Genomic DNA, 12,271 nt, shown 5'->3' on the forward strand with positions numbered 1-12,271 from the left:
CATGCAGCTGGGAGCTGGAAGAGAAGAACAGGAAGAAGGTGTTACCCAGACCTAACCTGTGAGATATCTGTGCACTGTAAGGGATATTCATAGCTGCCATGGTTTCAGATTGCTTATGTGTGACATGTTCATAATTTCAGTGTAATTATGAGTGATAGTCAATGACTATGAGTGATGCTTTCTGACGAGCAAAATCAAGCAATGAGGACAAAGGAAACATAAATATCAGAAATTACACCCATTTAATGAGACTGCCTCTTCAAAGTGCCATCACCTCCTCAGTCAAGAACCCCATCTCTTGATTCAAGAAGGTCTCAAAACTTGTGAAACTACTGTCTAACACATGTTTTAACATATGAGGCCACCACCCTTTCAAATGGACAATGGTCTGATCAAAAAACATTCTAGTGGTATGAATGCGACAGGCCAAATGGGTCGCTAAAGGCTACAATTCAGACCAAGTTCTATCTCTAGGGGACTGGCTGAAGGTCAGAGACAAGTCATGGGGTCTTTGGTATGGCTGGCTTCTTAATTTTCCCTATAAGCGGCCCTGGAACTTGCATAGCATTCAGACAGATCGCGCACTCCCATTAAAGTTAATTTGATTGTGTTATAATTACACACTGTGACTGACACCACTTGAGGTGGGTTCTGATTATACTTACTGTTTTGTTCTTCTGATCTTTCAGCCTGAGCCCCAGACAGCGTGACTGGCGCTTCAGGGGCTCACTGTGCAAGACAGCTCAACTGGCCCTCGGCAATTAGAATGCCTTAATCAGTCCAGGCCGCAGCCTGCCGCTGGCCAGCTGTCCTCGGAGTCCTGGCGGCCGCTGCAACCCGGTCAGGGACTGTCATCTGTGACGACCCGTCAATGGCTGCAGCACTCTCCCTCGGCAGCTAGGCTCGGAAATAATTAATTTGATGGTGGGGACTGGCACAGCCATAGATATAAATGTAGCCATACAGCACGGGCGGCCCAGCTGGGCCGGTGCAATTAGCAGTGCTCTGCGAGCCAGCCGAGCACCATGATTAATTTGCTGTAGACCAACCTCACAAAATGTAACTCCGGTTCCTGCAGCAGGCTCTGGCAGCAGCAGAAGATGATGTTCCGAACCCTCCCTCCCCATGGTGTCACGGACACAAATTTGTGTCACAGCCTGACGGGGGCAGGCTAGCCCCGGCTGTCTCGGTAGTACTTGGGCACTACCCGGTGGCTGGCCGTAACGTCAAGCTGTCTGAACTCAGCTGCACGTGGAATGTTGAAGATATATTGTAGTACCACACTGACTTTGGGAGCCAGTGCAGCTGCTGGAAGCGCCCCAAGCCTGCATAAGTCATGCAGGCCAAAGGCACGCGCTCACTGCTCCCACGCACACTCAGTTTGCAGCACTTATGTGACAGGGCTGAGACTATGCGTTAAGCTTGAAATGCAGTGATGTGGAGCACCACACTGAAATGTGTTAGTCGAACGTCTGATGCGTGGTATTTGGCAGTACTGGATTTATGTACACTGAAAGGGCTTATACAGCTGGGATCTGGAAAAACAGAATATGAAAGCGTGACCTAGGCTTTAGCTGTAGGATATCTGGGCACTGTTAAGGATCATACAGCTAGGAGCTGGAAGAGGAGAACAGAAAGACGGTGTGACCCAGACCTAACCTGTGGGATATCTTGGAACTTCAATGTCTCATACAGCTGGGAACTGGAAGTAGAACAGTGGAAGTTAGCATGACCTAAGAGTACCCTGTGGGATATCTGGGCACTGCAAGGGTTCATACAGCTGTGAGCTGGAAGCAGGGAACAAGAGGAAGGTGCAACTCTGGTCTATTTGGAGGTATATCTGGGCACTCTAAGGGCTCAATTTGATTGGAGCTAGAAGAAGAGCATAGGAAGTTGTGCCCCAGGGACACTGTGGGTGCCTAGGTACATGCGTCACCGCTGGTCCAACATATGACAGTGCCGAGGTGCAATAGCATACTATGACAACACTGCCAAGTGCTAAGATGCATTACAAAGCATTAGTGTCAATGACAGGTGTTAAATGATGGGCTGCGTTTCCCTATTTCGAACAGGTCTACAAAATACTTTTACATAATATCTCAAACACTATGTTGTCTGGATGACATAGCTCAGAGTCCCGTTCCTGCTCCCAGCAGGGCACGCTTCATTCAGTTCCGTAAATGTGCAAGGGTTTCCACTTCCTTCATGAAGCGCAGGCACAGCTCTTCCTGCCAAGGCAAAGCGACACACTGCACCGCTACAGGGAGCCCGACACTTCCCTCCACAGCCTGTAGGGACAGCACAAGAGGAATTAATTATAACACTACTAATACGATTTCCGAAACTATAACTGCCTGCACTACTAATGCTAACACTACTAATATTACTACTACTAATAATATTAATAATAATTACAATAATAAGCACTAGTAATTCAAAGTAGGAATATTAATAGCAATAATAATAATAATAATAGTAACAATAATAATACCAGAACTTCTAATAATAATAGCTTTACTTCAATAGAGAAGAACAAGTTACTTACCTTCAGTAATATATTTTCTGGTAGAGACTCTGTGGTGAGGGTATTAGACCAGAATATGTAATAGAATGTAATGTTGTGAGTTGAAGGGACACTGGTACTCTAGGAGTGACAGTTGGGTATGGAGAGTGTAGTATCCAGATCTTCTGAGCCTGAGCATCAGTCATCCGATCAGACTGGCCCTTAAGGAGGACCTTCTGCCGCAGCAACAGGTTAGTTTCCTGTGCCTGGAGATTGAGCGGTGACAGTTGAGTGTTTGATCTCCCTACTGAGTTCTGTGATGTCACATTGGCAGCCATGCGTCCCTTCAACAAGACAGTATACACCTGCTGTTGGGCTAAATTTGTGTTTTGATGTTCAATGCCAGGTGGATCAATTAGATGGGTTATTGTTTTTTCTTTGTTAGTCCGGTGGGGCTCATGTAGATATTGAAGAGGGTTGGGCTGAGTGAGGAGCCCTGGGGTACGCCGCAGATGATCTTGGTGGCTTCGGAGCGGAAGGGAGGGAGGTGGACTCTCTGGGTTCTGTCGGAGAGGAACGATGTGATCCAGTCCAGGGCCTTTCCTTGGATCCCAGTGTTGTAGAGGCGGGTTATTAGGGTGCGGTGGCAGACGGTATCAAAGGCTGCCGAGAGGTCCAGGAGTATGAGAGCGGCTGTCTCTCCGTTGTCCATCAGGGTCCTGATGTCATCGGTGGCTGCGATGAGGGCGGTCTCGGTGCTGTGGTTAGCTCGAAATCCAGACTGGGGTGGGTCGAGCGAGTTGTTTGCTTCGAGGAATGCAGTCAGCTGTTTATTGACGGTCTTCTCTATGACTTTAGCCGGGAAGGGGAGAAGAGAGATGGGGCGGAAGTTCTTGAGGTCTTTGGGGTCCACCGTTGGTTTCTTCAGAAGGGCGTTGATTTCTGCGTGTTTCCAGCTTCCAGGGAAGGTGGCTGACGTGAAGGAGCTGTTAATGACGTTCCGGAGGTGGGGTGCGATGATGGTGTCGGCTTTGTTGAAGATATGATGAGGGCATGGGTCGGATGGGGAGCCGGAGTGGATGGTGTTCAGGACGCGGGTGGTGTCTTCAGTGCTGATGGGGGTCCATGCGCTGAGGCTGGTGGTGGGGATCGTTGGTTTGGTGGCTGGAGGCAGAGTCTGGGGTCCGAAGCTGTTGTGTATATCTGCGATCTTGCGGTGGAAGAATGTGGCGAGGGAGTTGCAGAGGTCTTGCGACGGTGTGATGTCTTTGTTGCTGGCACTGGGATTGGAGAGCTCTTTGACGATGCTGAAGAGTTCCTTGCTGTTGTGGCCGTTGTTGTCCAGCCGCTCTTTCAACGATGTCCTTTTGGTGGTGCGGATCATCTGGTGGTATTCGCGGGTGGCGCTCTTGAGGGCTGTCATGTTTTCTGGTGTCCGTTTGTGGCGCCACACTTTTTCGAGGGTTCGGCATGATTTCTTTGCGATTTTGAGGGCGTCTGGGAACCATGCGCTTTTTCTGTTGCTAGTCTTGCCTGGGGGTTTCTTCAGAGGAGCGAGGTCGTCGGCGCAGTTGGTGATCCACTGTGCGAGATTGTGTGCTGCGTCGTTGGTGTCGGGGGTGTCGGCAGGTGGGTTCTGGCTCAGCAATGTGGTCAGTTGGTCTGTGGTGACTTTGCTCCAGCATCTGCGGGGGATCTGTAGCATCTGGTGGTGGGAGGTGGTCTTCTTGAAGGTGAAGTGGATGCAGTTGTGGTCGGTCCAGTGTAGTCTGGTGGAGTGGCTGACGGAGACGTGGTTGCTGGCGGAGAAGATGGGGTCGAGCGTGTGGCCGGCGAGGTGGGTGGGCATGTCCACCAGTTGCTTGAGTCCGAGGTTGTCGAGGTTGTCGAGCAGGGTGGTGGTGTTGTTGTCGTTGTTTTTCTCCAGGTGGAAGTTCAGGTCCCCTAGGAGGATGTACTCTGGTGAGGCTAGGGCGTGTGGGCTGATGAAGTCAGCGATGGATTCGCTGAATTGTGTCCATGGGCCCGGGGGTCTGTAGATGAGTGTTCCTCTGAGGGTGGCCTGGGGGGTCGGTGTGGATCTGGAAGTGTAGGTGTTCGGCAGCGGCGAGTGTGTCTTCGGCGTTGGTCGTGATGCTGATGGTGTTCCTGTAGATGATGGCGATTCCTCCTCCAGTTTGTTGACGCGGTCCTTCCGGGTGATTTTGTAGCCGTCCGGGATGGCTATGGCGATGTCGGGGGCCGAGGAGGCGTTCATCCAGGTTTCCGTGAGGAAGGCGACGTCTGGTGCCGTAGTATCTAGGAGTTCCCAGAGTTCGACGGCGTGTTTGTGGACGGACCGGGTGTTGAGCAGGATGCACTTGAGGTGATTGTTGTTGTGTTCGGTGGGCGGGGTGCAGGTTCGGAGGCAGGTGAATTTGCAGGGTTGGCAGGTGAAGGGTCCGTGGGTTCGCTTCGTGGTTGCTCAGTAGCAGGCGGGTGGTCGTCCGGTGTTGAGTGCGTTGAGAGTGGTGGTGTCGTATCTCAGTTGGGCGCTCTGGCTCCGGCGTGGGCCAGGGGTTCTGGCCCTGGGCATGGTCCAGGCACAGACGGGCGCAGACGGGCTTGACTTTGGCGCGCCCGATGCGCGCATCCGCTGCTCTTCTGCGCGGCGTCCTACATAAGAGGCGAAGTGGGAGGGAGGAGCAGCTGGGAGGCGGGAGCGTGGCGGCCAATGGGCGAGGGTAGTGGGCATGAAAGGCAAAAGGGGGCAGGGCCGCAGGGGAGCAGCGGCGGGGAGCGGGGGGGCACAGAGGGCAAGGGGCAAAAAACGAGCAGCAAACAGAGGGAAGAAAACACAAATTATGCAGCCAGAAATGGGGGAGTACAGAGCAACAAACCAAAAAGAAACAACAGCACAGGTTCCAGGGGCTCACCAGCGGCGAACCCTTGGCAGCAGCAGAGGGGCAGTCACTGGCCACCAGGAGGAGCCGTACGGCGTGGGGAGCGACCAGGGGTCAGGCAATGGAGTCCCTCCACCTTAGTAGAATGAGGTGGAGAGAAGAAAGTGGGCAGCAAGATATTCAGATTTACATGAAAAGGAGTGACCATCTTGGGCAGAAAAGAGGCACGTGTCTGGGTACAAACTTGTGTATGGAGGGTTAACAGACAGAGCTTGAAGTTTACTGACCCTCCAGACCGCTAAGATGGCCAGGAGAAAGACCATTTTTATAGTCAACTCCCGCCAAGGGCAGGTGTGCAAGGACTCAAATGGAGCACACATCAAAAATGCCAAAACTCAATCCCATTGTGGCATGACAAAGAGTGGGAGAAAACCGTCCCTGTAAATCCTTTAGAAACCTCGTCTCAAATAGTGACTTGAAGAAAGAAGGTTGGTCCAGCAGCCACAGGAATGCCGATTTGACTGAAATATAACCTTAAGCAGTGCCCAGTAAAAAAGGCCTCACCGGACTAACAAAGAAAAAACAATAACACATCTAATCAGAAAGGTGATCCACGTGGCATTGAACATCAAACCACAAATTTAGCCCAAAAGCAGGTGTATACTGTCTTGTTGAAGGGACGCATGGCTGCCAAGGTGACATCACAGAACTCAGTAGGGAGATCAAACACTCAACTGTCATCGCTCAATCTCCAGGCACAGGAAACTACCCTGTTGCTGCGGCAGAAGGTCCTCCTTAAGGCCCAGTCTGATCGGATGACTGATGCTCAGGCTCAGAAAATCTGGATACTACACTCTCCATATCCAATCCTGAATCACAAGAATGACTTGTGCCCAGTTGGTCCTGATGTTCTTGATAACTCGAGGCAGGAGTGATAATGGCGAAAAAGTGTACTGGAGTCCAGAGGGCCACCTTGAGGTGGAATGCGTCCCCATGCCAGAGCCGCCTTGGAAACTCTAACATGCAGAAGTGCTGACATTGCACATTCTCGGTGGTGGCGAACTGATCTAGCCAAGTGGCATTTGTATCTGCAAGTCATCGATGACTGATCTCATCTGTCCTGTAGTTTAGAGATCCCACCGGTAATTATGCAACAAGAAAAACATCCTGGAGCTCCGACTAAGTTCAAAGGCTCAGAGCCTCCTGAAAAGGGCTCATAACTCCTCCTTGCCCCGTTTGATGCAATACCACATATCAGTAACACCTGAACCAGCCTACCCTTGGAATCCTGATGGATGAAAGGAAGGCTTTGAATGCCATGCAGATGGCCCTCCGCTCCAGGAGAATGATGTGAAGCCAAGACTCGGCCAGAGACCAGAGTCCTCTGATCTCCACCTCTCCTAGATGGCAATCCCAACCTAGGAGTGACGCATATGTAACTACTATAAGCTCTGGGTTGAGATGGGAGAGGGGTCTGCTACTAACCAAATTGCGTTTGTTTTTTTACCCACCACTGTAGCTCTTGTGTAGTTCTATTCGAAATCTGGACCCGTCCGCAGAGATTGCCTTGATGTTGCACCCAGTGGGACATCAGATACCGCTGCAGAACCTGCATGTGTTATTGGGCATTCTTCACCAGCAGGATGCATGTGGACACGAGTCACAGCAGCCCGAGTCAGTCTCACTGTTAGACCTGGCATCCTTGGAGTGGTTTCTCCCTACTTTTTTGTCTTAAGGCATCCCGCTGTTGCTTGCTTCATTTTTGCTGGCCTTAGGACTTTGCTCACTTTACCACTGCTAACCAGTGATAAAGTGCATGTGCTCTCTGTTTAAAACATGTTAACATTGGCGTATACTCAATTGGCATATTTAATTTACTTATATGTCTCAAGTAAAGTGGTACTACATGTGCCCACGGCCTGTAAATTAAATGCCACTAGTGTACCTGCAGCACTGGTTGTGCCACTCACTTAAATAGCACTGTAAACATTTCTCAGGCCTGCCATTGCAGAGCCTGTGTGTACAGTCTGAACTGGTATTTCGACCTGGTAATGTAAACCTTTTGCAAGGCCTTAACCTTAGTTTTTAATACATATATGTCACCCCTAAGTTAGGCCCTAGACAGCCCCAAGGGAAGGGTGCAGTGTATTTAAACAGTTGGACGTGTACTTTTAACTTTTACATGTCCTGGTAGTGCAAGGCCTTTCTCTCTGATGGGATAAATTGGGGTTGTATGTTTACAATTAATAAGCTGTAATTTCCAAATGGGAAGAGATTACTGGTTCATGTTTAGTGTCTCTGGAATCCTAATTTAAAATCCTAACTTATGAAATTGCAAATATAAAAATGATTTTTTTTTAAAGTCTCCTTTTTTTGCCTTAGCCATTTGGTGCCTTCAGCCTGACTTTGGTCACATGACTGAGTGTAGTTGGCAGTTAGGCGTTGTGTATTCTTGCTAAACAGCTACACACAATGGGAGCCTAGGTGTGACTGGATGGGCCATCACTGGCAGGATGGGAGGGAGGAGCTGGGCCTAACCTTACTTAAACTAGAATAGGCTCTGTCCTGTCTTCACACAGAGGGCTGCATACCCCCTGTAGTTAGTCAGGAGCCAGGGCAGGGAAGGCAGGACATCTGTGCTCTTCAAAGGCATGCCTCTAGAAATTCCCCCCCACATTAAAGACACAACTGTGTGTAAAAGAAGGAGCTCAGGCACCAACTCTTCAGTAAACTATTGGACCAGTGGATACTCCGCTGTGCTGCTTTCAAGGGCTGCCACTCTGCTGGATTGCTGCTCTAAAGAAACTGCTGCCCTGCTGTGCTGACCTGCAGCCGTCTTACCTGGGGGAAGAAGAACTCGGCTTTCAACTTCATCCAGAACCCAAGACTCCAGAGTAACTAGTCTGCTGGCCTCCTGATCTGAGCCTCAGGGGCATAAAAGTCTCCCCAACAGCTCCTGGATCCTTTGTTGGTATGTTCCTGACCCAAAGTGGTGCCTCTAAGGTCCTAGATCCTTGATGTGGTTCAGCTGTCTATCAAATCAAGCTTTAGGGCTCTTTGTGACCGCTCGCCCCCAATCTGTGCTGCTCACACCGAAAATCAGTGCAAGCCATCACCAGTTCATCTCTTCACACAGCAGCATCATTATAGCTTTGTCTGCCCTCCAAGGACCACCAACGCAAAGTTCCAGCCTGCCCATCCGCGACACCTGGCCTACTCTTCGGATCATGCCGACTATCACCAGCGATGCTCCCCTTGCTCCATGCAGTCCTCTCCAGCGCAAACGGGACTCTTGGCACAAAACCCAAGAAGGTAAAACTTCAGCTGGACTACTCTTGGACTGTATCCAACCCGCCCTCCAATGCGGTTGTCCATAGCATTTGACATTGACCTGATCCAGCTTGCTCAGAAATCCGTGGTTGGTGCCGTGGTTGGTGCTTTATGCTTTTAGTTACTATATTGCAGTTTATTCTTCATAAATTATTAACTCCGGTTCTACTGATTGGATTTTTGTTGTTTTGTTTTATCTATTACATTTTTCTCTATTTAACTAACCTGGTGTGTTTTTTTTTGTGAGGTGTTTTCTAGGCCTGGGAGGAGCTTACAGAGTCTTACTACACAGAGTTACCGAAAAACACCTCAAGATTTTTAGGAGTTCCGTTAGCGGGTGGAGTATCACCTCATCAAATGAAAAGCAAAATGCGGAGGTTCTAAACTTCACCCATGTGACCTATTAAACAACAGCAGAAGTGCCAACACCAATTAGCTCACATGATCTTCACATCCCGGGCCTAATGGCTGCCTAATGGCTGCTCTCCGGCTCTGCTCCATCTCAGGCGCTCGCATGCAACAGACTCCCGCTCAATGAGCATGCTGGCGCTGAACACACTTTAGCTGGGCTTGAGCACGACCTCCCGCCCCCAGCACCCCAGGCTACTCGCATGCGCTGCTCAACAGAGACTTGTAGGTGCACTCGGAGGAGTGGGCATGTAGGGCACTAGAACCTCCCCCAGGTCTGCGGCCATTTTCGCATGCCCATGTGTTTGTCCTCGCTGACAAGTGTGGAGTGTGACGATGGTTGTCCCAAGGCACCGTTCCTCCTCTTTGGCTATTTTTGATGCAAGTCACACCCCAACTGCTCCTGGCCTGTCTGGCAGGTGCGGTGCTGGTGACGGAGAGAGACAGGTGTGCGGTGCTGAGGGCGCCCAGTGCAGAAGGGTCTCTGCGGGCTGGTGGCAGGGATTGGTGGGCTAAGTACTCGGCCCCACCTACATTTTGACTAACCATCAACCACAAAATAAAGCAGGAGAGTAAGCAATCCAAGTCTGTGGTATCATTGGTTCCCTGTTTTGTTTCTGCCTACGCATTGGTGAAAAACTAGTGTAGGCGGTCGCACTCCTACTTTATTCAATTGGTAGCCAGTTGAAACCAAATTTCAATACTGTATGGGTGCTATGGAGTACCACCTCCTGATCATCAGGTGTATATCCTAAATGTAATGTGAAGTCCTTCACCTCTGGAAAGACTAACTCCTCTGAGCACTTCGTTACGAAGAAGTTCGCTTTAAACAATCACCATTCCGTTAAGTATATTCACTTTGGTTTATTAATCTTCATATTCCAGTAGTGAAATTTCCATCAGTTGTGTGAATTCTTTCATAAATGCATTTAGAGGTTATAACATTCAAAATCAGCCGTTATTTGATTCACAGGAGTAACAAAAACAATTCCCTGATGCAATTCAGGTCCAGCCCTTCTTCAGGGGGTTCTCCCTATAACAAAATAAAGAAATATGCCCATTGACCTGGGTCCATATGCGTTTATCTAGTAGCAATAATTGCAACCATTATGAATATCATGCGAGATTAGGAATAAATTGCTAATGACGAGTTTGCAAAACTGTGCCGAGAGAAACGCGTGTGCTCGTGAGGACCAGTGGGTTCATAGGATAACACGTGTGCTCTGAGAAACTGTAATATACACGTGCATCAGTATAATTAGAGTGACTGTTTTACATGAGTTTAGAAGTGAATTCCATTGCATTCAATTCTCTAAAACCACATGTAGAGGTGACGGATACAACGACACCCTAGCGTGGTAAAAAAACCTGACTCAAAATGGAAAGCGTGACTATCGAAACGTGAAGCCGAAAGATAGTGCACCGGTAACTCTAACATACGGTAGTGCTCAAATAGAACGTGCCAATGTTAATCGTTGGTATATAGAACCGCGTACTTGTGAATGCTCTGTGTGGAGCGTGTTCCATGGACGGCCTTCGAGTTGTTAGTGTGTGCCGGCTGTTTGAGCCGGAACTAAAAGGTTACGCGACCTGGAAGTCAGTATCGCAACGACTATCTCAACTAAAGAAAGACTGAATAAAGTGAACGAGTAGTAAGAAAGAACAAGCATTGGCATAGCCAATAGGTCTCGCCTTTGGGACCTTATAAGTGTTTAGTTATCCAGCACAATATCCTTGGTGCAACAACATCAACTGTTGCATGGCTAAACACTTATAAGGTCCCAAAGGCGAGACCTATTGGCTATGCCAATGCTTGTTAGCCTGTGTCACTGGAGTAAGGCCTATGGGCTCACTCACCTTTTGAAAAGTTCCCCTGCTGTGTGCTTAGCTCACCCTGGGCCTATATCAGGTAGATGTGAAGTGCTGCGCATCCCAGGAGTTGCGACTCTACACTGGATGTATGTGTGCCCGGGAAGGGTACAGTACAGGGATAGAGCAGTACATGTGTGATTAGTGCATGTGCTGTATGTATGCCTCTGAGGAATACACTACATGAGATATGTAATGCTGTGCAGGCATGCACAATGGAAGCATGTGCAGGATAGATGTGTGCTTGAGTGAAGTACAATACATGAAAGGTGAAGTGCTGTGCAGCTTGCACATGATGAGCGTGTGCAGTGTGTGTTTGCAAACAGCACACCCTAGTACAATACAGAAAAGGTACAGTACTGAACAGTGCACACAGACTGCATGTGTGTCTGTCGTGGCCCAATGCATGAAGGTAAAAGTACTGGAGAGTATGTGTGCTGTGGAAGTGCACTAAGTGCAAGTGTGTCTGCAATGTCACATTCCATGGAGTACCCTGGGTTCCATTTTGGGAAGCCCAGGCCTGCCTGGTAAAGCCAAGAAGAGTAGATGAATCCCACCAGGTAGATTTGTGTATGTGGGGAATCCAGAGGGAACTCCTACCCCTCCTGAGGAGGGACCTCCCCCCACACAGTTGTCAACAAATGTACATTGCTTACTTATAGTAATGGGCTAAGTAGCTCCACACACACCAACACATAGTTCACCTTCAGTGCTCCTGCGTAGTCGTGAGTCGTAGCACGCCGCATTCCGTAGAGGTTTGCGAAGACCCCGATGATGAAGCATGACACCAAGGGGCCTTTTGGTGTGTGAGGGGTATTTAAACAACACTGGTTGCTCCCCACCACTGTAGGGATCACCGAACCTATCCTAGTGGATTCCTTTTGTTTATACATATTACCTGGGGAGACAGAATCCACTTATTCCTCTCCCTCCCCCCTTTGTTAATTATTTGTTCATGGTGGGGTATGGACATGCCCTGGCTAATTTACATGGGGCTGAACGTCGTGCACACAGTGGCTTGGCTGGCTATAGTGTAGTATGGTGCATGCAGCCCAAATCACAGATGCGCCAAAGGTTGTGCGCAGCAGGTGGATAGGCACCCACTAAGATTATGTGCAGGGCCCGACCACTGAAGCCAACTTTCTGCTGCACACGGATAAAGGCAGTGCAAAGAGGGGGTTGGCTGGCCGCAGACCACGACTGTAGAGTTGGCGGAATATGATTTTTTTTAAAAACACACAAAATACAGAATTTTACTAAAAAAAACAAAGGTCAAAGT

At 49.3% G+C, this 12,271-nt stretch overlaps 1 protein-coding gene across 1 annotated transcript in view; it reads right to left on the reverse strand.

The window, feature by feature from the left end:
- Positions 1 to 225: 225 nt before the first annotated feature.
- Positions 226 to 12,271, reverse strand: part of LOC144800599 (vitamin D3 hydroxylase-associated protein-like) — a 422,322-nt gene continuing 410,276 nt past the window's right edge. Inside the window, exon 15 of the mRNA XM_078671692.1 lies at positions 226 to 2,288. Coding sequence (XP_078527818.1) covers positions 2,169 to 2,288 — 120 coding nt within the window. The 3' untranslated portion in view covers positions 226 to 2,168. The remainder of the gene's footprint in view (positions 2,289 to 12,271) is intronic.

This window comes from Lissotriton helveticus, chromosome 1_2 (assembly GCF_964261635.1).
Source record: "Lissotriton helveticus chromosome 1_2, aLisHel1.1, whole genome shotgun sequence".
In the NCBI taxonomy this organism is placed as follows: Eukaryota; Metazoa; Chordata; class Amphibia; order Caudata; family Salamandridae; genus Lissotriton; species Lissotriton helveticus.